This window comes from Diaphorina citri, unplaced genomic scaffold (assembly GCF_000475195.1).
Source record: "Diaphorina citri unplaced genomic scaffold, Diaci psyllid genome assembly version 1.1 scaffold1766, whole genome shotgun sequence".
Taxonomy (NCBI): Eukaryota; Metazoa; Arthropoda; class Insecta; order Hemiptera; family Psyllidae; genus Diaphorina; species Diaphorina citri.
The window spans coordinates 5237-32626 of record NW_007379192.1 but is presented as its reverse complement, the minus strand read 5'-3'; the positions used below and the strand labels follow the sequence as shown (position 1 = coordinate 32626).

The window sequence follows — 27390 nt, the reverse complement described above, 5'->3', positions numbered from 1 at the left end:
ATATATATATATATATATTCAACTACAAGGATCGCATTTTTTGAATTTCTATAAGTAGATCATTCGTATAAGCTTAACCCATCCTTTAGGGCTGTTAGCCCCTACACCTAAGCCTCAGAGTGGGCTTTTTGTGTATGGTGTTAAGCTGATTCTTAAATAAGCTCGAAGATCCGAGCGATCTGCAATAGCTTTTTCGGTATGTCCATGGACGTCTTGCAGAGTATTAGCTAACCCTACAGTAAGTCTCCATGTTATTAGGGAGTTACATTCGAGAATGGCATGATAAAATATTGTCACAACTGTTTTAAAATTTCAAAGGGGAAATTGAACCTGCGACTTTGGGCTTACAAGACAGGCGTCCTACCCTCGAACCTAACTGGACTGGGTGTACCTAAATAATTAATTTTCTTGCTTCCCCCGCTGTACCTAAATAATGTGTTCAACTGCGTTAAGTCTGACGTCACAAATCTTTGAACTTTTTCATTATAAAATTTGAATTATCGACCTTTTCCAGTTATTTTTTCGGAGGTTTGACCTCAGATTTGGATTTTTCCCAACTTTTTACATAGGAATCGACCATTTATTTATAATTTTTACCCATTTGCAACTCCTCCATTGTTAGATCGACCAATAAATAATGTGTTTGGTTGTATTACTTCCCCTCAGCCTCATATTTACGAGGAAGTGATGCGCATGTTCGCGTTGGTTACGGTGGACGCGAGCAATGCCGCGTACAATACGGAGCGCTCTCTAGCGTCACAATATAAATAATGTGTTTGGTTGTATTACTTCCCCTCAGCCTCATATTTACGAGGAAGTGATGCGCATGTTCGCGTTGGTTACGGTGGACGCGAGTAATGCCGCGTACAATACGGAGCGCTCTCTAGCGTCACAATATAGACATGTGTCGCGTGCAGTCATCAACGCGCTTGCCAACATAGCCGCTAATCTACAGGGAGAGAGTAAGTAAAAATAAATCAAATCTCAAATTATTTGTGCTAAAGCAGAGTTTTTTTCACAATTTTTGTGGATATCACAGCATTGCTAAGTGCCTCCTTTGCAATCAATTTCCATAACTCAATAATCTTTTTACACTGGTAATGCCGCCACTGGTCGCTACTCATTTGTTCTTACGAGTCTGAGTGCACCTCGAACTCCGAGCACAGAGCCGAAAAAACTTCGACCCCGGTACGAGAGTTAGGTAGAGATCCCCTCCCTAAATACGGCCCTTCGTGGATGGGAGTTTATTTTTCCATAAATACGACCCTGGGTATGTAAGAGTTTATTTTCCCGCGAAACATTCGAAACAGAAAGAAATGGATTTGTTTTAACTTAATCTTAAGTCTGGTACACACATTACGATTTGTCTACCAACTTAGTCTTTCAAATTGGTCTTTCGATAGATCGTTGAGTGTACGCAACTTTATCCTATAATAATTATTTATATATTTTTTTTTAAGGGGTTTGATAGAGGGAATTGTAACTGCCAAGGTCTTATCGTCCTGAAAGCGAAAGGAGAAGAAAGACAAGATATAAAAAAAAATATTCTATTCGTATTGTATTCCACAGCTCAGTACGCCGTGAGAGTTCTCTCCAGCTATTAAATGCCTCTGCGAACTGGTAGAAACCGCTAAATATAACTCACAGGTAAATTATTTCCTCCTTAAAGGTGGCGTTCCGATCCTGGTGCTAAATGCCTCTGCGAACTGGTAGAAACCGCTAAATATAACTCACAGGTAAATTATTTCCTCCTTAAAGGTGGCGTTCCGATCCTGGTGCCGGGTCGCGCGACCAAGCTGTGCGACCGCTGCCTACTGCTTCCTATGTATTCTTATGAAGTACTTTCTGAACCAAGCTGCCTGGTCGCGCGACACGGCTGCTCTATTTGGGTCGCGCTGCCCACTCGCTCTGAGAGCAGTGTGGTCGCCTGGTCGTGAGGTTTTCATGTGATTTAAAATACTATTTTTGTAATAATTTGTTCGACTGGAATTTTGTAATGGAAGTCGTTCGACTCAGTCGCAATGACTGGAATGCTGCCTCTATGGCGCGACCAGGCAGCTCACATACGTACCTACATATTATCACATGAGGAACCTGTACAAACAATATTGATTGAAGGAGGTGAGGTCTACTTGTAAGTTTTGACTCGACGGTTTTGCATTGAACTCTCGAACGGTTTATCCAATTTTGATGTAACTCTACAGAAATGTTCAACATAAAGGAAGATCATTTTGCCGAAATCTAAACTGATCTCAAGTTACGATCAGTTTTCCTTGGCGAAGCACGGGCAACGTGCTAGTATGATTGCACATATTTCAAATGTCTGGTGTTCTCGTGTAGACCCAGCACCTAAATGGGAAGTATTGTGTTTCTTATCGCCCATCTGATGAGAGGCATACTACGGGATGAGCATGCTACGACACAGGCCACATGCATCTAATGTCGCAGGCGCCCATCTGATGAGAGGCATACTACGGGATGAGCATGCTACGACACAGGCCACATGCATCTAATGTCGCAGGTTTTTTTTTTTTTTTTAATGATAATTTTCTCTTGTCACCTGTTTACTATTGATGCATATTGTTCTCGATTTCAGGAGAAAGTAGAAATGGTGGCATCTCTACTTCACATGTGTTTACCGGTACAAGTAGGTGCGGGGGATACACAACTAAACACCCACGTAGCTGCCCTAGGGCCACGGTTCCGGTAAGTCCGCGGGTTCGAATCCCTGCTATGATTAATTATTATTTGAAATTGGTGTAGTGGTTAGCACTGTGGCTGCCCTAGGGCCACGGTTCCGGTAAGTCCGCGGGTTCGAATCCCTGCTATGATTAATTATTATTTGAAATTGGTGTAGTGGTTAGCACTGTGGCTGCCCTAGGGCCACGGTTCCGGTAAGTCCGCGGGTTCGAATCCCTGCTATGATTAATTATTATTTGAAATTGGTGTAGTGGTTAGCACTGTGGCTGCCCTAGGGCCACGGTTCCGGTAAGTCCGCGGGTTCGAATCCCTGCTATGATTAATTATTATTTGAAATTGGTGTAGTGGTTAGCACTGTGGCTGCCCTAGGGCCACGGTTCCGGTAAGTCCGCGGGTTCGAATCCCTGCTATGATTAATTATTATTTGAAATTGGTGTAGTGGTTAGCACTGTGGCTGCCCTAGGGCCACGGTTCCGGTAAGTCCGCGGGTTCGAATCCCTGCTATGATTAATTATTATTTGAAATTGGTGTAGTGGTTAGCACTGTGGCTGCCCTAGGGCCACGGTTCCGGTAAGTCCGCGGGTTCGAATCCCTGCTATGATTAATTATTATTTGAAATTGGTGTAGTGGTTAGCACTGTGGCTGCCCTAGGGCCACGGTTCCGGTAAGTCCGCGGGTTCGAATCCCTGCTATGATTAATTATTATTTGAAATTGGTGTAGTGGTTAGCACTGTGGCTGCCCTAGGGCCACGGTTCCGGTAAGTCCGCGGGTTCGAATCCCTGCTATGATTAATTATTATTTGAAATTGGTGTAGTGGTTAGCACTGTGGCTGCCCTAGGGCCACGGTTCCGGTAAGTCCGCGGGTTCGAATCCCTGCTATGATTAATTATTATTTGAAATTGGTGTAGTGGTTAGCACTGTGGCTGCCCTAGGGCCACGGTTCCGGTAAGTCCGCGGGTTCGAATCCCTGCTATGATTAATTATTATTTGAAATTGGTGTAGTGGTTAGCACTGTGGCTGCCCTAGGGCCACGGTTCCGGTAAGTCCGCGGGTTCGAATCCCTGCTATGATTAATTATTATTTGAAATTGGTGTAGTGGTTAGCACTGTGGCTGCCCTAGGGCCACGGTTCCGGTAAGTCCGCGGGTTCGAATCCCTGCTATGATTAATTATTATTTGAAATTGGTGTAGTGGTTAGCACTGTGGCTGCCCTAGGGCCACGGTTCCGGTAAGTCCGCGGGTTCGAATCCCTGCTATGATTAATTATTATTTGAAATTGGTGTAGTGGTTAGCACTGTGGCTGCCCTAGGGCCACGGTTCCGGTAAGTCCGCGGGTTCGAATCCCTGCTATGATTAATTATTATTTGAAATTGGTGTAGTGGTTAGCACTGTGGCTGCCCTAGGGCCACGGTTCCGGTAAGTCCGCGGGTTCGAATCCCTGCTATGATTAATTATTATTTGAAATTGGTGTAGTGGTTAGCACTGTGGCTGCCCTAGGGCCACGGTTCCGGTAAGTCCGCGGGTTCGAATCCCTGCTATGATTAATTATTATTTGAAATTGGTGTAGTGGTTAGCACTGTGGCTGCCCTAGGGCCACGGTTCCGGTAAGTCCGCGGGTTCGAATCCCTGCTATGATTAATTATTATTTGAAATTGGTGTAGTGGTTAGCACTGTGGCTGCCCTAGGGCCACGGTTCCGGTAAGTCCGCGGGTTCGAATCCCTGCTATGATTAATTATTATTTGAAATTGGGGGTTTTTTTTTTTTTTTTTTCTTCGTAGCTATGAAACGACTGCTACATAAGACGCATGTGGTCTGTGTTGTAGCATGCCCATCCCGTAGTATGCCTCATCCGATGGGCGAGAAGAGACACAATACTTCTCTTCTTCTTTACCTTTTCCCATTCAAGTGGGGTCGGCAGAAAGGGAAAATTCACCGACTTACTTTAGGTCGACACTCCGAAGCGTATTTTCGAAAAGGGACAAAATAATCTGCCCCAGCTAGATTTTTCATAAGGAAACGGCTATTATGAGTCTGGTTGCTCCTCTCTTGAGAAGGAAACGGCTAATAAAGGAAAAAAATGTTTGATAGAGGGAACTTTCCCTAGAGGGTTTCCTTTAGAGAACAGGGAACCATCATCCCAAAAGTGCTCAAGTACACTTACTTCCCGTGTCCGGTCCATCACACCTACATATATCTTGTGTTTCCAGTGGTCCGCCAGTTGGATTGCCTTTAGCTAAAACATTACAAAACTGAACTTTCATTTACCGTCGAATACTAATGGAACCTCTTCTATTTCAGATTTCGACGTGGCAGGTCTATCGGACACTCATCAGCTGACCGTGTCATCAGTAGGCGGAGGTAGTGGGGTTACTGATCAACCCAGGGGTACTTCATTCTCCTCGGCCACGTCCGCCCCGACAGCTACCGGCTGGATTAATACCGTACCCCTGGCTTCTAGTAAAAAGTAAGAAGAACTCATTTTAACAACAAAAGATTGCGTAACGAGGGACAAGGAAAAAAGTGGCAGCAAATACTTAACACCCATGACATCATCCCTAATCTACCGAGAAAAGGAAAAAAAAAGTGGCAGCAAATACTTAACACCCATGACATCATCCCTAATCTACCGAGAAAGGCCGCTGTTGCTCATTTTCGACTACTCACTGGGCATGACTGTTTGGCTGAACATCTCCACCGCTTTGGTCTAAAAACTTCCCCTATTTGTTCCTTATGTTCCTTAAACAGTCCTATGAACTCAGTTCACCTGAACTCCTGTCCTGCCTTGGAAGCCAGCAATGACATTGTAGGTAAATATTGGGAAGCCAGAGGTAAAATGACCTAGTAGTCAAATAACCTGGCATTTGCCAACAACAACAACAACAACAACAACAACAACAACAACAACAACATATTTATCTCATAAGAAGAAGAAGCAACAACAACAACAACAACAACAACAACAACAACAACAACAACATATTTATCTCATACTATTTAGTAACAACAACAACAACAACAACAACAACAACAACAACAACAACAACAACAACATATTTATCTCATAAGAAGAAGAAGAAAAAGAAGAAGATCCGGAACTTGGGGCGATTTGGACTGTCCGAATATCCGGATATACATCTACTACTTGGACTGTATTTTCCTGTGTCGTCGCACACCCATCCCGTAGTATATCCCTTATCAGATGGGATAAGATAATTCTTTCCCATTTAGGTGTATGATCAACACGAGAACACCAGGAAGAAATCCGTTGAAATATTTGCTATCGATTTTTTTGTCTTTTTTCCGAGGGTGAGTATTGATTGAACCTGGTACCTTCTACATAGGAAGTAAGCGCTTTAAACTGAGCTATCTGTGCCCCTCTAATGCTATATATTTTGTATTTCCACCCACCTCAGTGGTGCAGTGGTTAGCACGGTGGACTTTGAATCTTTTGGTTGTTCGAGTCCAAGCGGGTAACGACATTGGTGAGAACACTGAGAACTGCTTGTCGCAATTGAAGTTCCCTTTATTTTATATTCCAGGTGCATGGAAAAGTAAACCAGTGTCGGATAAAACCCTGATAGAACTAACTCGCCTCGCATGGGATATATCTCCTGCACTGGCTGTACATTTGCCTCAGACGTTGAAGAACGCGGATGCCATTGTACGAGAGGTAGGTCTTGCCCTCGCCTGGTAATCAGGAGGACCTGGGTTCAATCCCAGTTGAGACATTTTTTTTTTTTAAGAATACATTCAGGTACCTCAGACTTTGAAGAATGCAGATTCGATTGTACGAGAGTGATGCCATTGTACGAGAGGTAGGTCTTGCCCTCGCCTGGTAATCAGGAGGACCTGGGTTCAATCCCAGTTGAGACATTTTTTTTTTTTTTAAGAATACATTCAGGTACCTCAGACTTTGAAGAATGCAGATTCGATTGTACGAGAGGTAGGTAGAGATCCCCTCCCTAAATACGGCCCTTCGTGGATGGGAGTTTATTTTTCCATAAATACGACCCTGGGTATGTAAGAGTTTATTTTCCCGCGAAACATTCGAAACAGAAAGAAATGGATTTGTTTTAACTTAATCTTAAGTCTGGTACACACATTACGATTTGTCTACCAACTTAGTCTTTCAAATTGGTCTTTCGATAGATCGTTGAGTGTACGCAATATTTATTTATTTTATTTATTTAATATACCTTATTTATACTGTCGGCTAAGACTAAAAAGTCCCATTATGCCAACAGTTTAAACAGGCCTCATTTATTTACATCAAACATAAGTACATACATAGGTTTAACAATGAAAAGGATGGAGAAAATTATAAATATAAAAAAGATATTAATTGTAATAGCCACCAAAGAGGTATTTACGCAAATTTCACTCGTTTAGACCTGAAATTTACGTAATTATCACGGTACACATCCAACGATCTGCCGGAAGACTAGGTTGGAAGACCAAATTGGGAGATCTGTCGTACCTAGCTTGTGACTTTGTTCTATTTTGCAGGTAACTTGACTGGTACGGCTGATTCCTCCCAGTGTTATGTCTCTGCCTGTGGCTCTACAATACCTGGTTACTATAAACACCATACTGATATACACCATGATCAATGTTGCTCAACCCAAGTGTTGTATTGTCTAGGTAACTCGACTGGTACGGCTGAATCCTCCCAGTGTTATGTCCCTGCCTGTGGCTCTACAATACCTGGTTACTACAGACACCATTCTGATATACACCCTGATCAATGTTGCTTAACCCAAGTGTTCTATTGTCTAGGTAACTCGTACGGCTGGTACGGCTGAATCCTCCCAGTGTTATATTTAGTCTTGTTTTTTAACGTCTATCAGATAGGGCAGTCCATAATCCACTCCAGTCAAGTGAAGACCATGTCTAGAAATATGTATGAAGAAGTATATGTTTATCATTTCAACCTACCTGACCTTAATCTCACAAGTTGAACTTGAGAACCAAGTTTAGACTTAGAATGTGGTCCCAGTTTTACATTACAAACTTATACGTATACTTATAATTATACTTATTGTACTTATACTTATTCTCGCAGGACATGACAGAGAAGGATCCCATCCTCTATGACACGTTGGATAGTTTGGTACAAGCGCTGGTAGCATCATTCTCCGGACCTGCCAAAGCATTCTATGAACGCGAATTTGAATTCTTCGCTCAAATCACGGACATTTCGGGCAAGATTCGGCCCTTCCCCAAAGGTAAGGGAACTCTTAGAGCCCGTTCCCACTTGTCGTGAGTTTCATCCGATTTTTTCCCGAATGTCCCATAGGTAATGGAATTTAAACGAGAGTGATCCCACTACAGAAGACACGATTTTTTTCCGAGCGACACAAAATGTTCTGTAGGTAATGTAAGTGTTCCCACTACACACGACACAATTTTTTTCCGAACGACACAAAATGTCCTTTGGGTAATGTAATTTAATAATAAAATTGTACCTAACAGAGATCTTTTGGAAATGTGGTACCCTTTTAAGCCATTATACGTAACCGTGCCTCCGTAATGTAATTTAATAATAAAATTGTACCTAACAGAGATCTTTTGGAAATGTGGTACCCTTTTAAGCCATTATACGTAACCGTGCCTCTAAAACCTAAGGATGGGTTCCAACCTTGTTTTTAGCCCCTAACAGCCTGTTAGCTTAATAGCCCTGTTAAGCCTATAGAAATCAAATGGAACTTAACAGGCTGTTAGCTTAAACAGACGTCCTAAAGGCTGAAATAATATTGGTGAAAACGACCATAAATGATCTAAAATTGTAAAACTATTTTTCAGGGGCGGAACGTAAGCGTGCCTGTCTGGAGGAACTGTCCAAGATCAAAGTGCGTCCGGGCTGCTACCTGCCTTCCAACCCTGAGGCTGTGGTTCTCGATATTGACTACAACTCGGGCACACCTATGCAAAGCGCCGCTAAAGCGCCCTATCTGGCGAGGTTTCGAGTGAAGCGGTGTGGTATTAATGAACTGGAACAGATGGCCATGGCTATATGTGAGAGAGATGGTGAGTAGGCTAAGCCCCGAATTAGATGCATTAAGGACGGAAAAAGAGAGAGAGAGAAAACTAGAAACAAAGCTTTTAAAAAGAAACAAGGAACAAAGTAACATTCCTCAGATGGCCATGGCTATATGTGAGAGAGATGGTGAGTAGGCTAAGCCCCGAATTAGATGCATTAAGGACGGAAAAAGAGAGAGAGAGAGAGAGAAAACTAGAAACAAAGCTTTTAAAAAGAAACAAGGAACAAAGTAACATTCCTTTTTTTTGTGCCGAAAAGGGGTTTAAAAAACTTGAAAAGTGTTTTAAAAATCTGGTGTGAACATCACACGACACTTTCCTTATCCTATTGAATGGTGCTTATTTGGGGTGTTCTGTTGGTAACATTTACAATATCTCTAACCGTTTAGTCGATATAGCTGAAAACCGCCAAAAAGCGGTCGAAACCCGCCAAAAAGGGGTAAAATGCCGCCAACCGTTGCACCGGTCTTAACCAAAAGTTTCGTGTCGCATCCTTGTCACATTTGACAGCTACATGCCGAATTTCAAGTCTCTATCTCTTACCGATATTTTATTTGCCGACAGACACACACACGGACCAATGGCTGAAACTTTGGATTTAGGCTCTAGAGATCTCAAAATGTGTTTTGGCACTAAAAACTGACCATGGAAAATTTGACCCGATTACATTACTTTCCTTCCTATAGGATAAGGAAAGTAAAAAGGGGGAAAAAATATCTTAAAAAACGAGGAAGTTTTGTGATGTCCAGAGAGGTCAAATGTTGTTTTTTTGAGTAATAATAATGGGGAAGTGTCAATCACTCATATGAAGTAGATAGGCATAAGTAGGTACCTACGTATATTTTAACCTCCTTATTCTTCCTTTTATATCTTCTCCTTACATCCCCATCCTACTTTTCAATTGAAAATGAAAGGGAACGGCCTTGACTCCGAGTAGCTTTTACCTTCTACAATTTATTTATTACACTCGTGAGGAAAGTTAATTTGTACCCCAAATCCAAGGATAAACGATACATAAGTTCTATTGTCTAGGTAACTCGACTGGTGCGGCTGAATCCTCCCAGTGTTATGTCCCTGCCTGTGGCTCTACGATACCTGGTCACTACAGAGACCATACTGATATACACCCTGATCAATGTTGCTTAACCCAAGTGTTCTATTGTCTAGGTAACTCGACTGGTGCGGCTGAATCCTCCCAGTGTTATGTCCCTGCCTGTGGCTCTACAATACCTGGTTACTATAAACACCATACTGATATACACCCTGATCAATGTTTGCTTAACCCAAGTGTTCTATTGTCTAGGTAACTCGACTGGTACGGCTGAATCCTCCCAGTGTTATGTCTCTGCCTGTGGCTCTACAATACCTGGTTACTATAGACACCATAGTGATATACACCATGATCAATGTTGCTCAACCTAAGTGTTCTATTGTCTAGGTAACTCGACTGGTACGGCTGAATCCTCCCAGTGTTATGTCCCTGCCTGTGGCTCTACAATACCTGGTTACTATAAACACCATACTGATATACACCATGATCAATGTTGCTCGTGTTTTGGCACTAAAATCTGACCATCGAAAATTTGACCCGATTACATTACTTTCCTTCCTATAGGATAAGGAAAGTAAAAAGGCAATTTTATTAGTTAAATTTCGGTCTCGTTTTTTTTTTTTTCTTCTTTTTTTTATATGTATATGCTAGCTCTTGTGTCTCATTTGAAGGGATTTTCATTTCCACATACTTCCCCTTTGAGTGAGGGGTTTACGCGAGAGCACCAGAAAGAAGTAGCCCTTTCAAATATTTGCAAGGGAAATACGAGTGTAATCTTTTTGTCGTTGGTGGGCATCGAACCCAGGACAATCTGCCAAGCAAGCGTGGTACCACTATACTATGACAAATATGTTTTTATTTCAGATGACGAGGAGCATGATCATCAACTAGTCCGCGCTAACAGTAAAGATAAGATTATGGAGACTTGGCAAGCAGCTATCTTCAAGGTAAGTTGGCAACACCGTGGGCCTTGCTGTAGGACTATAACAGTGAGAAGAACAGCTAACCCTAACCAGCCTAGCTAGCTGGCAGCTTTTCAAAGAGTTCTCTCTGCTTTGAAAGAATAAGGTCCTCACGATCGGTGGTTCAGAACAAGCCAATTTAATAGGGCTGGAGACTATTACACCGGTGCATGGCAGAAAAAAAAAGATTTCCAACGCCTTAAATAAATAATAATAATAATATAATCGTAAGTATCGTCCCTGTGATCATTGGAGCGCTTGGTACAATCCCAAAGACCTTGGATGAGAATATCAAGAAATTGGAGGGCGACATATCACTTCACAAGATTCAGGATATCCTGAGGAAGACCATCTACTAGAAGCAAGAAGAAACCTGGCCTGAGGATTCTGGTTGAATCTTGGCTAGATTTTATTGATCCCGACAGTATATGTTTTATTGTTGTGTTGAAGTTGAAAATAATAATGAAAATATCCGAAAACAACAACTCACTTCTCTCGTTGTTTCAGGTGGGTGATGATGTTCGGCAGGACATGTTGGCACTTCAAGTGATCTCCATATTCAAGAACGTATTCCAACAAGTAGGTCTGGACCTGTATCTCTTCCCTTATCGTGTAGTAGCCACATCTCCTGGGGTAAGTTAACGGTAGAAACACAATATTATCACGTCACGTCACGTGAACTCATTTCAAGTCTGAAAGATGTGGTTCAAAGTTTTCCCATAATATTGTAGGTTTTCTAACACTACAATCATGAAGGAGGCCAGCCTAGTTAGCTTAGTTGTTTCTCTTCTTTTTTTTTCTTACAGACCCTACCAGGAGTCAATCATCTCTCTAGTCTCCCTCATGCTGGACACAGGACTACCCTGTTTCCGCGGTCAAACCATCAAACTCCTCCGGGCCCGATTCGCGCCGCAGGCGACCGATAAGGAAGCGGCCGCCTTCATGATAGGAGTCATTCGGAATTCCTTCCTGAATTTCCGTACTCGGGCATACGACTATCTGCAGTATTATCAGAATCAAATACCCTGCTAGGTTAGTACACTACGCGTTGTTATAACTAGGTTCTACATTCTAAATACTTGTCCTTACCAAGTTATAGAAGTTGAGGGAGTTCTTAATTTCCGTTCTCGGGCGTACGACTATCTTCAATACTATCAGAATCAAATACCCTGCTAGGTTAGTATACTACGCGTTGTTATAACTAGGTTCTACATTCTAAATACTTGTCCTTACCAAGTTATAGAAGTTGAGGGAGTTCTTAATTTCCGTTCTCGGGCGTACGACTATCTTCAATACTATCAGAATCAAATACCCTGCTAGGTTAGTGGTACTTCTCCAAATACAGGGTGACCCAGCGTTACCTGACGGTAATACAGGGTGACCCAGCGCCAGCGTTACCTGACGGTTTTTAAATTGATGCTACACGTTCCGTTTTCAAGATAAAAGAGTGATATTTATTTTAATTGAAAGATAAAAAAAAAAGGTTTACTTTTTTTGGGCATTTTGTTTGTGATGGTGATCAGGTGTGGAAGACAACGCTCAACGCTAGCCGAAAAATCGCCCTCATTTTGAAAACGCTCAATCTGGTGCAAAATTCGACATACTGTTTCTAGCATTTCCTGGCCTGTAGCGCGAAATTCTCGATGAAAAGCACCCGTTAACTCATCCAACACAATATTATCACGTCACGTCACGTGAACTCATTTCAAGTCTGAAAGATGTGGTTCAAAGTTTTCCCATAATATTGTAGGTTTTCTAACACTACAATCATGAAGGAGGCCAGCCTAGTTAGCTTAGTTGGTAGTGCGTCTGCCTCGTAAGCGCTAGGCCACGGGTTTGATTCCCGCCCGGGGCGGATTTTATCCTGATGGGATAATGTTCGTTCTCGAAACGGCTGGCTTTCTCCTATCCTGTCTTCCTTTTCTCTTCGATTTCGGGACGATAAGACCATAGCAGTTACAGTTCCCTCTGTCAAACCTCTTTTAAAAAAAATCGTGAACGAAATTGAAACTTCCAGCTAGGCTGGTTGAGGTTTGGCTGCTCTGATCCCTATTTGTAGTCCCACAGCAAGACACTGGTCTGATCCCTGTTTTAAGTTCCCTTAGCCAAAGCCAGAATTATTTCTGAAGAAATTCAATAATCACATGCCCAAAGTAACAAGAGCTCTGGAAATCCTATTAAATAGAATAGAATATCTTGTTTATCCTGCTCGAATGAGACTAAAAAGCCCCTTTACCCAAGATCTCGTGTATTTTATGTGTTTAACAACATAATACAATACATAATGTTTACAACAAAAGACCTTGTTTAATCATTAAAAAAAAGATGGTCGGGTTAGTGAATTTGGCGTTTTTAAATCTGACTCCCCTTTTGTGTCTGTTCCCCCTCAGTGTGGTGTTATCGAGTGTGTGCCGGACGCCAAGTCCCGCGATCAGCTGGGCCGGCAGACAGACATCGGTATGTACGAATACTTCATCAAAACCTACGGAGATGAGACGAGTAAGGAGTTCCAGAACGCGCGACGAAACTTTGTCCGTTCCATGGCGGCGTATAGTGTTATAGGATTCCTGCTACAAATCAAGGTAAGTGTTTTTTGAGACGAATAAGTGTTTGCTGCGACGAATAAGTGTTTTTCTGAGACGAATAAGTGTTTTTCTGAGACAAACAAGTGTTTTCTGAGACGAAACTTTGTCCGTTCTTGGTATGTACAAGTACTTCATCTAAATCTATGGAGATGAGACGAATAAGTGTTTTCTGAGACGAAACTTTGTCCGATCCATGGCCGCGTATAGGATTCCTGCTACAAATCAAGGTAAGTGTTATCCTGATACGATTAAGTGTTTTCTGAGACAAATGAGTGTTTTTCTGGGATGAATAAGTTAGTGTTTTTCTGAGGCAAATTCAGACTCCCAAAAAAGGGCGTAAGTGACGTTACTTTAGCCGTGCCCCTAAATCCTAAATGACACAAATTTCTGGTGTCTATTTCAGGACCGGCACAACGGTAACATCATGCTGGACAAGGCGGGGCACATCATTCACATCGACTTCGGGTTCATGTTCGAATCCAGCCCTGGCGGCAATTTGGGATTCGAGCCGGACATCAAGCTGACAGACGAAATGGTGATGGTGATGGGCGGCAAAATAGAGGCGGCTCCGTTCCGATGGTTCATGGAGTTGTGTGTACAGGCGTTCCTGGCTATGAGGTAAATTCAAACTAAGAATAGAATAGAATATGACCTTGTTTATCCTGCCAGAATGAGACGCAAGAGCCTATTTGAAAAAACTGAACCTGTATACTAAAATATAATCGCAGTGTAGAATCGGCGCGAACGACCTGTCATTTATCAGTGTTAAAGCCAGTGGCGTAGCGTGGTCTAAATTCAAGTGTAGGGCGTGTAGGGCACTAATTTCCATCATCCATGCTTCTTCTGGCTGCTGTCGGTTTTTCTACAAAAGCTAAAGGTTGTTACACCAAGCGCGCATTGTTTGCAAACGGTGTAACATTACCTTGCTGGTGTAACATTACCTTTAATGGAACGATCATATTTTTACATAGCATTCATTACATAGGAACTTACTGACTTGAACGGCAGATGAGAATACTTTTTTTTCCTTTAAGCGCTTTAACCAGTGGCGTAGCGTCCATGTAGGGCGTGTATGGCGGCCATACACTCAAAATTTACTGAAATACCCTTACAACTATTGCTTTAACACTGATAAATGACAGGTCGTTCGCGCCGATTCTACACTGCGATTATATTTTAGTATACAGGTTCAGTTTTTTCAAATAGGATAACAGGGAGTCGACGCTCTCGACGTCATCTGACAAGTGAATACTTTTACTATATGGACATTTGGAATATTTTGACATTACTTGATTGGACGCGGATCCTAGAACCAATCAGATTGCTTAGGCCACCCTCTCCCTGTCAGGTAGACCTAACAGGCGGACCTGATCAGGATGTCTACTATACGTCTACCTTGACAAGTGAATACTTTTACTATATGGACATTTGGAATATTTTGACATTACTTGATTGGACGCGGATCCTAGAACCAATCAGATTGCTTTGGCCACCCACTCGGCACTCCCTATCAGATACATACTTACTTAATCCGTCCCCATCTACCTTGAGTGTAGGAGCACTTCTTGCTCAAGCATCATGAGAACATTACCCTTTGACGCAAGAGTCCCTTTACCTCAGCAGTCTAAACAAGGCCAACGAACCCGGAAACAACAAACATAGGTAGAGGAAAAGAAGACGCAAGAGTCCCTTTACCTCAGCAGTCTAAACAAGGCCAACGAACCCGGAAACAACAAACATAGGTAGAGGAAAAGAAAAAAAAAATGGTAAGGTGTATTTTCCTTTCGGAAACGATTTCCCGCCCCGGGGCGAACTTTATCCTAAACAGATAACTTTCGTTATCGGGAAGGCTGACATTTTCCTATCCTGTCCTCCTCTCTTCAATGGAGCAGTTGCAAATGGGTAAATATTATTAATAAAAGGTCGATTCCTACGTAAAAAGTTGTGAAAAATCCAAATCTGAGGTCAAAACTCCGAAAAAGTAACTTTAAAAGGTCGAAAATTCAATTTTTAATTACCGTTCTAATGAAAAAGTTCAAAGAGTTGTGACGTCAGATTTCACGTCCAAATGCGCAGAAACGCTTGCGCACAAACAAACAAACAAAGCGGAAGTCATGAATTATGACGTCATCGCCTACGGGAGCGTATGTCGTGACGTCAAAGTTCACGATTTACCGGTATTTTTTAAATCGATTTATGTCGGACTCTAGAAGTCGCGTAAGAAAAAAATTCCGTTGGTCCTCATTTTTCCTGCTCTATAACTTTGCAATATCACCCAAGTAAGCGCAGCTGATCTATTTCGGGACGATAACACTTCCGTTGTTACAGTTCCCTCTATCATGCAAACATGTTTTCATTGAACAAAAGATTCTTACGTTCCCCTGCCTTTACCTTTATCAATGTTTAATACATGCAAAACAAAATGTGGAAGAATGGCAGAGTGGGAATGATGTTCATCAACATAATACAAGAGCTAAGAATAACTTTAGAGCTAATTTTACAGGTTGGCAAAAAAACCAAAATGGCCCCAGATTTCTATGCTTTAAGTTTTTTAAAACTGCCCAGAGATATCCAAATCTTAAGCATTACACGCTTTAAAAATGTAATTAAAAGTTGTTTATTGAGACAGGCCTATTTTCATTACAATGAATTTCTAAACGACGAAGATTAATTTTTATTAGTTTCAAGTCTTAGTTTTAATTTTAAGTGACTTTTGTATGAAGCCCTTGGCATTATATACAATAAACAATTCTATTCTATCAATAGGACTTGATCCCTCTTACAAAAAAAAAAGTTTTTTGTTCCCAATGCATCTTATCTTTCTCTTCTTTTTTTTTCTTACAGACCCTACCAGGAGTCAATCATCTCTCTAGTCTCCCTCATGCTGGACACAGGACTACCCTGTTTCCGCGGTCAAACCATCAAACTCCTCCGGGCCCGATTCGCGCCGCAGGCGACCGATAAGGAAGCGGCCGCCTTCATGATAGGAGTCATTCGGAATTCCTTCCTGAATTTCCGTACTCGGGCATACGACTATCTGCAGTATTATCAGAATCAAATACCCTGCTAGGTTAGTACACTACGCGTTGTTATAACTAGGTTCTACATTCTAAATACTTGTCCTTACCAAGTTATAGAAGTTGAGGGAGTTCTTAATTTCCGTTCTCGGGCGTACGACTATCTTCAATACTATCAGAATCAAATACCCTGCTAGGTTAGTACACTACGCGTTGTTATAACTAGGTTCTACATTCTAAATACTTGTCCTTACCAAGTTATAGAAGTTGAGGGAGTTCTTAATTTCCGTTCTCGGGCGTACGACTATCTTCAATACTATCAGAATCAAATACCCTGCTAGGTTAGTGGTACTTCTCCAAATACAGGGTGACCCAGCGTTACCTGACGGTAATACAGGGTGACCCAGCGCCAGCGTTACCTGACGGTTTTTAAATTGATGCTACACGTTCCGTTTTCAAAATAAAAGAGTGATATTTATTTTAATTGAAAGAAAAAAAAAAGGTTTACTTTTTTTGGGCATTTTGTTTGTGATGGTGATCAGGTGTGGAAGACAACGCTCAACGCTAGCCGAAAAATCGCCCTCATTTTGAAAACGCTCAATCTGGTGCAAAATTCGACATACTGTTTCTAGCATTTCCTGGCCTGTAGCGCGAAATTCTCGATGAAAAGCACCCGTTAACTCATCCAGAATCCTTGTTTTATAAATGGATATAGACCTTGTTTTTAACGTATTTCCATAAAAAAAGAATCATAACCAATATCTATCTATCTATCTAACCAGGATCAGAACCAATACCAATCCAGTGAAGATAGCTGTGATCAATCCAATCCAGACCGAAACTACCAATCTGTTCCAATGAACCTCTTACATCTGATGAACCAGAATCAACTGCAACAAATTAACGAGGATGATGAAATATCACAGCAAGATGACTATAATGACTGTCACGTGAGGGGGGACAATGAACACACGTATCACGTGAGAGGGGACAGCGAACACACATATTACGTGAGAGGGGATAGTGAACACACGTATCACGTGAGAGGGGATAGTGAACTCTCAGACCATCACGTGAGCACATATCCCGTGAGGGGGGATAGTGAACTGTATCAACACACAGATGATCTCTACCAAGGGGAGAATGATGAAAACCAAACGTACAAACAGGTACAAATAAAATTGAAACGGGTACAAATAAAAAGACATCTTTAAAAAGTTTCAGCTTGATCGGAAAAAGTTACCCCTGACACAAATAGGTACGACCTGCCTGGCTAGGGGACGTTAAACAGGGAGTAGACGAGCTTAGTCTGGTTGGGGGACTACAGGCAGTATACCAGCCTGAATTTCCCTTCCTAAAGAAAAAGCAAAGGTTGAGTGCGAAGAGCATCCACTCGTAAAATTTGTAGTCAAAACCAAATGTCAGCCCAAACCAATCCCCCTAGTTAGGGCTGATTGAGAATCTGACGAAAAACGCCGAGCCCATTTAGATGTTGAGGGGGAAAAATGTCTTTTCCTTATTCCGTCATCACATCACTATTCGGGCATAGTAACAAAACGCTATTACAATTTTTAAACAGGACAATGTGGCTCTCCTCCGCCGACTGGAACGGAAAGATAAGTCTCTGGAGCGACTGAAAGCTGCCCTGAAGAAGAAAGACGTGGAGCTGAAGACCCTGAAGAAATACAAAACCATGGTACAGGATGAGGCGAATTGCTATCTGACGTGTAATTGTGCTGTAAGAAACCAACAGGGGCCCTGGAATCCGGATAGTCCTTGTCAGAAAGGTGAGTGTTTTATTACCAATCAAATATATAAGACCTTGTTTAGACTGCGAGAGTAAAGGGACTTTTTAGTCCTATGCTGGTAGTATAAACAAGGTATATTCTATTCTACGAGTATTCTAAGAGGCTGGCTGCCTTTTTGGGAACGAACCTTATTCATTCGAAGTTGCGGGGTCCACGACTACATTGTAACAAAACCTTATTTTGTTCTGAACTCAGTGATGTTCATTTCAACAAGCTACGACAAGTTACAACAAAGTTATGTGAAAATCAAATTCGTCAGGTAACGCTGGGTCACCCTGTATTTTAGAACTTTTCTTATGGCATAGTTGAGTTAGTTACGAATAACTTCATTCGAAGAAGAAGGAAGACAGGATAGGAGAGAGCCAGCCGTTCCGAGAACGAACATTATCCCATCAGGATAAAATCCGCCCCGGGTGGGAATCGAACCCGTTACAAGGCAGACGCGCTACCAACCAAGCTAACCAGGCTGGTCAACCAGTAGTTGAATTTCAGTCATTAGACCTTGTTCAGACTGTGGGAGTAAAGGGGCTTTTCAGTCTCATTCTTGCAGTATAAACAGGGTAGGTATGTATATTATATTCTTTTCTAACTGTCACTTCTCCCCGTCCAGTCAATCCCGCTGTCCAGGACACAGACTCTCTCATCAACCATCTACGAAATCTCTCCACCGAACTCCAAAGACAACTCCTAGCCACTGAAACCACAGTAGAACTGCTACGCGAAGAAAACACCATGCTTACCAAACAGCTCCTCGAGAGTAAGCAAGAAGGACAGCACAACGAAAGCGCCTCGCTCCCGAATAAAAGCCAGAATTCGTTCGCGAATAAAAGTCAGAATTCTGCCGCGAATAAAAGTTCGATTAATTCCTGCGCGCATAAAAGTCCGAAGCCCAAGCATACGTCACCGCATGTCCCTGCGGCGCGCACGGCATGTTTCAAATCGCCGACTTGTAATGGAAAGCGGTCGCGCACGCCGTCTAAGAAATGCGCCGGTGCGTCGCAGAAGACAAAATGCGCGTCGGGAAGACGGGAACAGAATAGACGGAAAAATACACGCAAGTGCTACACGAACATTTCCTAGGAACACGCCTTGTCTTTAACTTTTTCAAGGTCACTTTATAAGGCCAGCCACTCTCTGTCTGGTACGCCTGAACAGATTTACCTGGACCTGATAGGTACGGTTGAAAAGGTCCATCTGTCAGGTCTACCTGACACCTGATGAGCAAACACAAGTAAGTAGACCTAATGTGTCGTCAGGTCTACTTGATAGTGACTGCTAAGGTTTATAATTACTGTTTATAGTAACGGGGGGTTTTACCCTCCTTTCGGCGACAAGTTACCCGTCTCCTCATCCGGCCTGAGTTGGGCCGGGAGAAGCCAGCAGTACGTGATTGTCCACATGGTCACCCATCCATATACTACCCACGTGGAACGTTGGTTAACTTCAGTGATCTATCTTTGCTCTAGTTATTTTACTATGAATCTCCTAATTGTAGAGAAGGATTTTTTTTTTTTTTCTATTTTCATGAAAATTCTCATTGGATCTCTCAAGATTGTAGATCAAAAATTTTGAAAAAATTTGCCTGCGGCGTTGTTCATTCAACGCTATTTTCATGAAAATTCTCATTGGATCTCTCAAGATTGTAGATCAAAAATTTTGAAAAAATTTGCCTGCGGCGTTGTTCATTCAACGTTGGAATGGCAGGATTGTATGGGCGCCCGAAAATAGACGCTAACTATGCAATGTGCAACAGATCATTCACAGAATACAAATACATATTGGAGTTTGGACACTATAGTGGGTGTTTACAAGAGGCCAGGTGGTAAGTACCTACCTACTTAAGTAGCAGGGCTGTCTACTAGTTTCTCGTTTCGTATAGAGTGACTTTTGTATGAAGCCCTTGGCATTATATACAATAAACAATTCTATTCTATCAATAGGACTTGATCCCTCTTACAAAAAAAAAAAAGTTTTTTGTTCCCAATGCATCTTATCTTTCTCTTCTTTACCCTTTGGGGGGGAAAAAAAAAATGGTCGATATTTTCACGGTCGATAAAAATAATTGCCGAATGATTTTTATTTCGTTTCAAATCGCGGGCAAACTTCAAGCTCCTCAATTTTCCACGAAACTTGGCTACTGCGTTCAGATTATTGACTTTCCGTGTAATGTATTCAGATTAGGAAATAGGAAAACACCTCGGCAAAATCAAAATCAGACTAAGTACAAGGAAAACACCTTAACAAATTCACTCAGACAACCATTTTTGATGTTTAACAACTGTTAAACAAATGTTAAACAATCCAACACATCTCTTAGAATGTTAACATTTATTTTGTTACCTAAGAGATGTTAATATTGTTATTTGAAACAAATTTCGGTATTACAGTAACACCCACATCAAACCAAGTAACATTTTAAGAAAACACCTTAGCAAAATCAAAATCAATCCAAGTAAAAGAAAAACAGGTAATTATTCAGAAGCCACGACAGTGAAAGAGAAAGCTCCTTTTTGCGTTTAACCTAACCCTATAATAACACTGGTCACTGCTCATTTGTGACAGATCCTTTTTTTAACAATTTTCCATTGACGTGACTTCTGAACAAGTACCCTCTAAGAGATGTTAACATTTGTTATTTGAAACAAATTTCGGTATTACAGTAACACCTACTTTCCCTCCTTTCGAAATCGATCCAAGTAACACAGCAAACACCACAAATACCCCAATTCTTTCACCACAGCCGCCCATGACTGCTTCACTATCACAAAAGCCGTTCCTCACTGCATCTACTCCGCAAACCGCACTAGCGCCTACACAAGGACCTTTCACATCAACACAAGCACCGTTCACATTTTCCCTAGCGTCCAAATCGATGTCCAAGAGTTTAACATCATCGCGAGTCCCGTTCACACGATCGTCGACGTACAAAGCTCGAACGAAGAGTATGATCGCGCCGTATACACAATCTCTTGAGCACAAGACGAGAGGGCCCAACAGAATATCGGGACGACCGTATCAACAATGCAACCAGATACATTATCCAAGGAAGGATACGAAAGTGTACCAGGTTAATGAAGACCGACAACAGGATAGTCTCTACACTGCCTACCAACCCAATCAGGATGATACCCAATCTGAGGTAATGGTTGCTTGCTTAACTCCAAACACAAAAAGCCCACTCCGAGGCTTAAGGTGTAGGGGCAAGTGATAGAAGGAAGTTTTTTTTTATTAATATTTATTATAGTGTGCCAACATAGAATTATATAGAAAGGGGAATACTTCCTTCTATAAAATTCTATGTTGGCACACTATAATAAATATTAATAACAAAAACTTCCTTCTATCACCTTATAGAAGGAAAATACATATTTTTTCTGACAGTAATACTGAGCCATTATTCAGGATCATGAATTCATAAATCATAACCAAAATTTCTTGACCCCGCCGGGAATCGAACCCGGGTCTCCCGCGTGCAAGGCGAGCGCAGTGACCACTACGCCATGGGAGCTGACAATAATATATAATAAAGAAGGTAGTAACTAGGAAAAATATATACAGGGTGAGACCGGATACTAACCGTGCGCAACGTTGTTGAACTTCAGTGATCCATGGTGAACTGGTGCATTCAACGTGCTATCGTCTAAATACAGTATCTACTTATAGTGTGTCCAGATCAATGTGGCAGCAAAAAAATAGGCATTGTTGCCAAACATGTCACATGAGCAATGGTAGAGAATCTCTAAAAGGGGAAGCTATATTGCACAGTGCTTCCTCCGACAGTGAAACAAAGTCAGTTAAGGCGATATCCACCTTTTGTTATAACTAGGTTCTACATTCTAAATACTTGTCCTTACCAAGTTATAGAAGTTGAGGGAGTTCTTAATTTCCGTTCTCGGGCGTACGACTATCTTCAATACTATCAGAATCAAATACCCTGCTAGGTTAGTGGTACTTCTCCAAATACAGGGTGACCCAGCGTTACCTGACGGTAATACAGGGTGACCCAGCGCCAGCGTTACCTGACGGTTTTTAAATTGATGCTACACGTTCCGTTTTCAAAATAAAAGAGTGATATTTATTTTAATTGAAAGATAAAAAAAAGGTTTACTTTTTTTGGGCATTTTGTTTGTGATGGTGATCAGGTGTGGAAGACAACGCTAGCCGAAAAATCGCCCTCATTTTGAAAACGCTCAATCTGGTGCAAAATTCGACATACTGTTTCTAGCATTTCCTGGCCTGTAGCGCAAAATTCTCGATGAAAAGCACCCGTTAACTCATCTAGAATCCTTGTTTTATAAATGGATATAGACCTTGTTTTTAACGTATTTCCATAAAAAAAGAACGCACGAGCTAAGATCGGTTGAGGAGGGAGGAAAATCAAAATGGGTGCGAAACTTCCTCTGAGCATTAGTCAAAAATTCACTACTTTTAAGAAATGCCACCACAGCGAAAGATCGATGTTGCGGGGTCCACGACTACATTGTAACAAAACCTTATTTTGTTCTGAACTCAGTGATGTTCATTTCAACAAGCTACGACAAGTTACAACAAAGTTATGTGAAAATCAAATTCGTCAGGTAACGCTGGGTCACCCTGTATTTTAGAACTTTTCTTATGGCATAGTTGAGTTAGTTACGAATAACTCGAGCTTGCTATTCATAACCAGCAGAATGCGATTTCTCAGATGGTCACCCATCTGGATACCAACCACGCGCAGCGTTGCTTTACTTCATCATATGTGAAATGGCGTATTCAACGTGTTTTCGCTGCTGGCGTTCTGGCTTTCTCTACTTTTATGTGTGTAAAGCAGTTTCCATACATAACTTGTACTGTGGGATTTTTTTTTCCTTTAAGTTTACTGTTCACGTGCAACAGGTTACTTGTACAAACTAAACTTGTCTTGTAAACTGTCAAGTAAACTGTTATAAGTACTAAAATAAAACTAAAATAATTGATGATTCTCATGAAAAATATAACTGTCCAAATGTATTTTTTTCGTAAAGAACGTCAATAATGAATAAAAAATCCGCTGAAAAGATATTTTTTTTTTAAAAAGTATTTCTTCTCTAAGAAATCGTCCCCAAAGGTAAAAACCCCCCCCCCCCCCAAGTTGAGAACTAACCTTAACTGTTTAGGATAAATCTCAGCCCCGACGGGAATCTAAACTACGACCTACCGTTTACAAGACAGATGCGCTACCTCCCTAGCTAACTAGACTGGCCAGGTCTAGGTAGTTGATAAAAAAAAAGAGGTTTGACAGAGGGAACTGCAACTGCTATGGTCCCATCGTCCCGAAATCGAAGAGAGAAGGAAGGCAGGATAGGAAAAAGCCAGCCGTTCCGAGAACGAACATTATCCCATCAGGACAAAATCCGCCCCAGGCGGGAATCGAACCCGCGGCCTAGCGCTTACAAGGCAGACGCACTACCAACTAAGCTAACTAGGCTGGCGAGTTGATCTTTTGTGCAGTATTTCTAGGCGGGATTCGGCCTTATGCAGCATTTTACAGTGGCGTAAAATCAAACAACTTTTGTGATGTCGATTTTTTTTCTTTTTTGGATCTGGTGTAAAACTTACCCGATTTTTCATGGTGGCTTTGACAAACATTTTGAAGAAGTTCAATGTCTTTTCTCCGAACACGTTAGTATTGATCACATGGATAGAGGCCAATCTTTGAGGAAAAGCTTCCTGGAAGTTGAAACAACAAGTTAATTCAACTCGTCCAAAGGGTTTTAAACTCCAACCTTGCCAGCCTAGTTAGCTTGGGTAGCAATTTTGTTAGAGCTCATTTTGAGGGAGATTTCTTCAGTGGGAGATTTTGTAATCGCGCCAGCCTAGTTAGCTTGGTTGGTGGCGCGCCTGCCTTGTAAGCGCTAGGCCGCGGGTTCGATTCCTGCCCGGGGCGGATTTTATCCTGACGGGATGATGTTCGTTCTCGGAACGGCTGGCTTCCTTGTAAGCGCTAGGCCGCGGGTTCGATTCCCGCCCGGGGCGGATTTTATCCTGATGGGATAATGTTCGTTCTCGATGGAAGCGCTAGGCCGCGGGTTCGATTCCCGCCCGGGGCGGATTTTATCCTGATGGGATAATGTTCGTTCTCGGAACACCTAGGCCGCGGGTTCGATTCCCGCCCGGGGCGGATTTTATCCTGATGGGATAATGTTCGTTCTCGGAACGGGTTATAAGCGCTAGGCCGCGGGTTCGATTCCCGCCCGGGGCGGATTTTATCCTGGATAATGTTCGTTCTCGGAACGGCAGGCTTTCTCCTATCCTGTCTTCCTTCTCTCTTCGATTTCGGGACGATAAGACCCTAGCAGTTACAGTTCCCTCTGTCAAACCTCTAAAAAAAAAAAAAAACTCCAACCCTTGATAAGTTAAAGTTAAACTCTTTACTTTTTCTATTAAGAAAAAATGTCAAAGAAATGAAATAGAGCTTTGACACTTTAGACCAGCCATTGTCGAACTCTAAACCTCAAGCCGCATGCGGCCCGCCAAGCTTTTCAATGCCCTCAAGGATTTTAAATAATCACCTACTATTTTCATGAAAATTCTCATTGGATCTCTCAAGATTGTAGATCAAAAATTTTGAAAAAATTTGCCTGCGGCGTTGTTCATTCAACGGTTGGAATGGCAGGATTGTATGGGCGCCCGAAAATAGACGCTAACTATGCAATGTGCAACAGATCATTCACAGAATACAAATACATATTGGAGTTTGGACACTATAGTGGGTGTTTACAAGAGGCCAGGTGGTAAGTACCTACCTACTTAAGTAGCAGGGCTGTCTACTAGTTTCTCGTTTCGTATAGTAGATCAGTTGCGCTTACTTGGGTGATGTTTCAACGTCATAGAGCAGGAAAAATGAGGACCAACGGAATTTTTCTTTTTCTTCTACGACTTCTAGATCCCGAGATAAATCGAATAAAAAAATACCGGTAAATCGTGAACTTTGACGTCATGGCATACGCTCCCGTAGGCGATGACGTCACATCAAATGTCCCGAGCAAAGCTCCTTCGTAGGCAACACATTAATGTGTTTGTGCGCATACGTTTCTGCGCAGTTCTTTCTGCTCCTCCGCAAGCGTGCTTGCATAGTGGCGCTACCTATCGGACGAAAAAAACAACTACGTAAAGTCTGACGTCATACATTTTTGAACTCTTTCATTAGAACGGAAAGTAAAAATTGAATTTTAGACCTTTTACATTTATCTTTTCGGAGTTTTGACCTCAGATTTGGATTTTTCCCAACTTTTTACCTACATAGGAATCGACCATTTATTTATAATTTTTACCCATTTGCAACTGCTCCATTATGCCTCTACTTACTTGAGCGGCTGTCAGCATTTTCTTCGTCAGCGGCGTCATCACCTTGGTCACGATTTTACCCGACACGCCTTCCGAGTTGAAAATGAAAATGTCACCCCTAATAAATTCGTCCTCTATCATTCGGATGTCGGCAATCATGAGGATCACTTTATACAGGGCTACGATGTCGAATTGATCGACGTCCTTCGGAGCGGCAAAGTAAGTTATCCGATACCCATCTGGGGTGGTGAACGGGAAGGTGACGATTGTGCTAGAACACGAAAAAGGAACGGTTAGCCTGGGCTGGGTAGAAACAGGATTTTAAGTGGGTAGAAACCGGATTCTAAGTGGGTAAAAACCGGATTTCAAGTGGGTAGAAACCGGATTTCAAGTGGGTAGAAACCGGATTTCTACCCGACACGCCTTCCGAGTTGAAAATGAAAATGTCACCCCTAATAAATTCGTCCTCTATCATTCGGATGTCGGCAATCATGAGGATAACTTTATACAGGGCTACGATGTCGAATTGATCGACGTCCTTCGGAGCGGCAAAGTAAGTTATCCGATACCCATCTGGAGTGGTGAACGGAAAGGTGACGATTGTGCTAGAACACGAAAAAGGAACGGTTAGCCTGCGCTGGGTAGAAACAGGATTTTAAGTGGGTAGAAACCGGATTCTAAGTGGGTAAAAACCGGATTTTAAGTGGGTAGAAACCGGATTATATCTAGGTTTTAGCCCGGGCTGGGTAGAAATAGGATTCTAAATGGGTAGAATCGGATTATATATCTAGGTTTTAGCCCGGGCTGGGTAGAAATAGGATTCTAAATGGGTAGAATCGGATTATATCTAGGTTTTAGCCCGGGCTGGGTAGAAATAGGATTCTAAGTGGGTAGAATCCGGATTATATCTAGGTTTTAGCCCGGGCTGGGTAGAAATAGGATTCCAAGTGGGTAGAATCCGGATTATATCGGGTTAGGGGGAGGGGGGCGTTTATTCGGTTTCTACCCGGGTAGAATCAGAATAGAATCCGTGTATAGGATCGGATAGTCCGGTCCTATCACGAAACGAGTCTGGAATATAGAAGGTCTTGTGTTCGATTCTCACAGACAAAAAAAGTATTAATTTTTCCAATTGCTTGAAATGAAATCAACCTCCGTGCCCGAGTGGGTATCACACTGGGTTTTTCCGGTTCTTTGCTTGGAGTTCTAGGTGCACTCAGCCTCGTGAGGACAGTTGAGTAGCTACTTTAATCGAGTAGCGACCAATGGTGACATTACCAGTGTAAAAAGATTATTGACATATGGAAATTGCTTGCAAATGTGGCACTTAGTAATGCTGCGATATCCACAAAGTTTGTGAAAAAGCTCTGCTTTACCACAAATAATTTTGAAATTCTTTTGGTCAGTAAAGTTGGAAAATCACCCCTACTTACCACCGGGTCAGACATTGCTGAATGAGAGGATTCTTTGTGTCTCTGTTTCCGAACAGCTCCGGAGTTTCTGCTCGCATGAGAAAGTAAACGTTGAGTTTTCTCTTCACTCGCTCAAGATCGTGTTTACATCCGCGGATAAATTGAGCTAAGATTCTTTTATCTGAGGAAGTAAAGAAGAGAGAGAATATTATGGTAAGTAGGTAGGTAATTATGTAATTAATTAATGGAATTATCCAATTACTTTGTAATTTGTAATTTTATTGGTTCTTCTTCTTCTTCTTTTTCTTCGCCTTTTCCCGTGTACAGAAGGGGTCGTCATTTTTCCTCAGCCTCTCAATCAGCCCTAACAAGGGTGATTGCTTTGGGCTGACATTTGGTTTTGGCTACAAAGTTTACGAGTGGATGCCCTTCGCACTTCTATGAGATAATTATATAGAAGGGAGTACCTATAAGAGGTGATAAGAGGGACCTATCGAACTACGTGTTTCT

The 27390-nt window shown here is 42.0% G+C and overlaps 3 protein-coding genes and 2 long non-coding RNA genes across 5 annotated transcripts in view; 4 read left to right on the top strand and 1 right to left on the bottom strand.

The window, feature by feature from the left end:
• LOC103517157 (phosphatidylinositol 4-kinase alpha) overlaps positions 1–16778 on the top strand; it is a 43351-nt gene extending 26573 nt beyond the window's left edge. Inside the window, exons 21-29 of the mRNA XM_026829360.1 lie at positions 6241–6371; positions 7343–7447; positions 7764–7926; positions 8504–8728; positions 10656–10738; positions 11261–11386; positions 13144–13335; positions 13742–13956; positions 16183–16778. Of these exons, the coding sequence (XP_026685161.1) occupies positions 6241–6371; positions 7343–7447; positions 7764–7926; positions 8504–8728; positions 10656–10738; positions 11261–11386; positions 13144–13335; positions 13742–13956; positions 16183–16408 (1466 nt within the window). The 3' untranslated portion in view covers positions 16409–16778. The remainder of the gene's footprint in view (positions 1–6240; positions 6372–7342; positions 7448–7763; positions 7927–8503; positions 8729–10655; positions 10739–11260; positions 11387–13143; positions 13336–13741; positions 13957–16182) is intronic.
• On the top strand, positions 1676–2696 carry LOC113470709. The gene is made up of 2 exons (XR_003393668.1): positions 1676–1736; positions 2597–2696. It is a non-coding gene; the product is annotated as an uncharacterized LOC113470709 (long non-coding RNA).
• Positions 16779–17117: 339 nt separating the features above from the next.
• LOC103517156 lies at positions 17118–19246 on the top strand. Its single transcript, XM_008482178.3, has 3 exons — positions 17118–17524; positions 17935–18142; positions 18774–19246. Exons 1-3 carry the CDS (start codon positions 17213–17215, stop codon positions 19241–19243), a joined length of 990 nt encoding a protein of 329 aa, XP_008480400.1. The 5' UTR covers positions 17118–17212; the 3' UTR covers positions 19244–19246.
• Positions 19247–20271: 1025 nt separating this feature from the next.
• On the top strand, positions 20272–21279 carry LOC113470708. Its single transcript, XR_003393667.1, has 2 exons — positions 20272–20630; positions 20904–21279. It is a non-coding gene; the product is annotated as an uncharacterized LOC113470708 (long non-coding RNA).
• A 1153-nt stretch (positions 21280–22432) lies between these two features.
• Positions 22433–27056, bottom strand: LOC103517155. Its single transcript, XM_008482177.1, has 5 exons — positions 26902–27056; positions 25892–26073; positions 25490–25557; positions 23741–23851; positions 22433–22441 (listed from the first exon to the last, which is right to left on the bottom strand). Exons 1-5 carry the CDS (start codon positions 26976–26978, stop codon positions 22433–22435), a joined length of 447 nt encoding a protein of 148 aa, XP_008480399.1. The 5' UTR covers positions 26979–27056.
• Between the last annotated feature and the right edge of the window lie 334 nt (positions 27057–27390).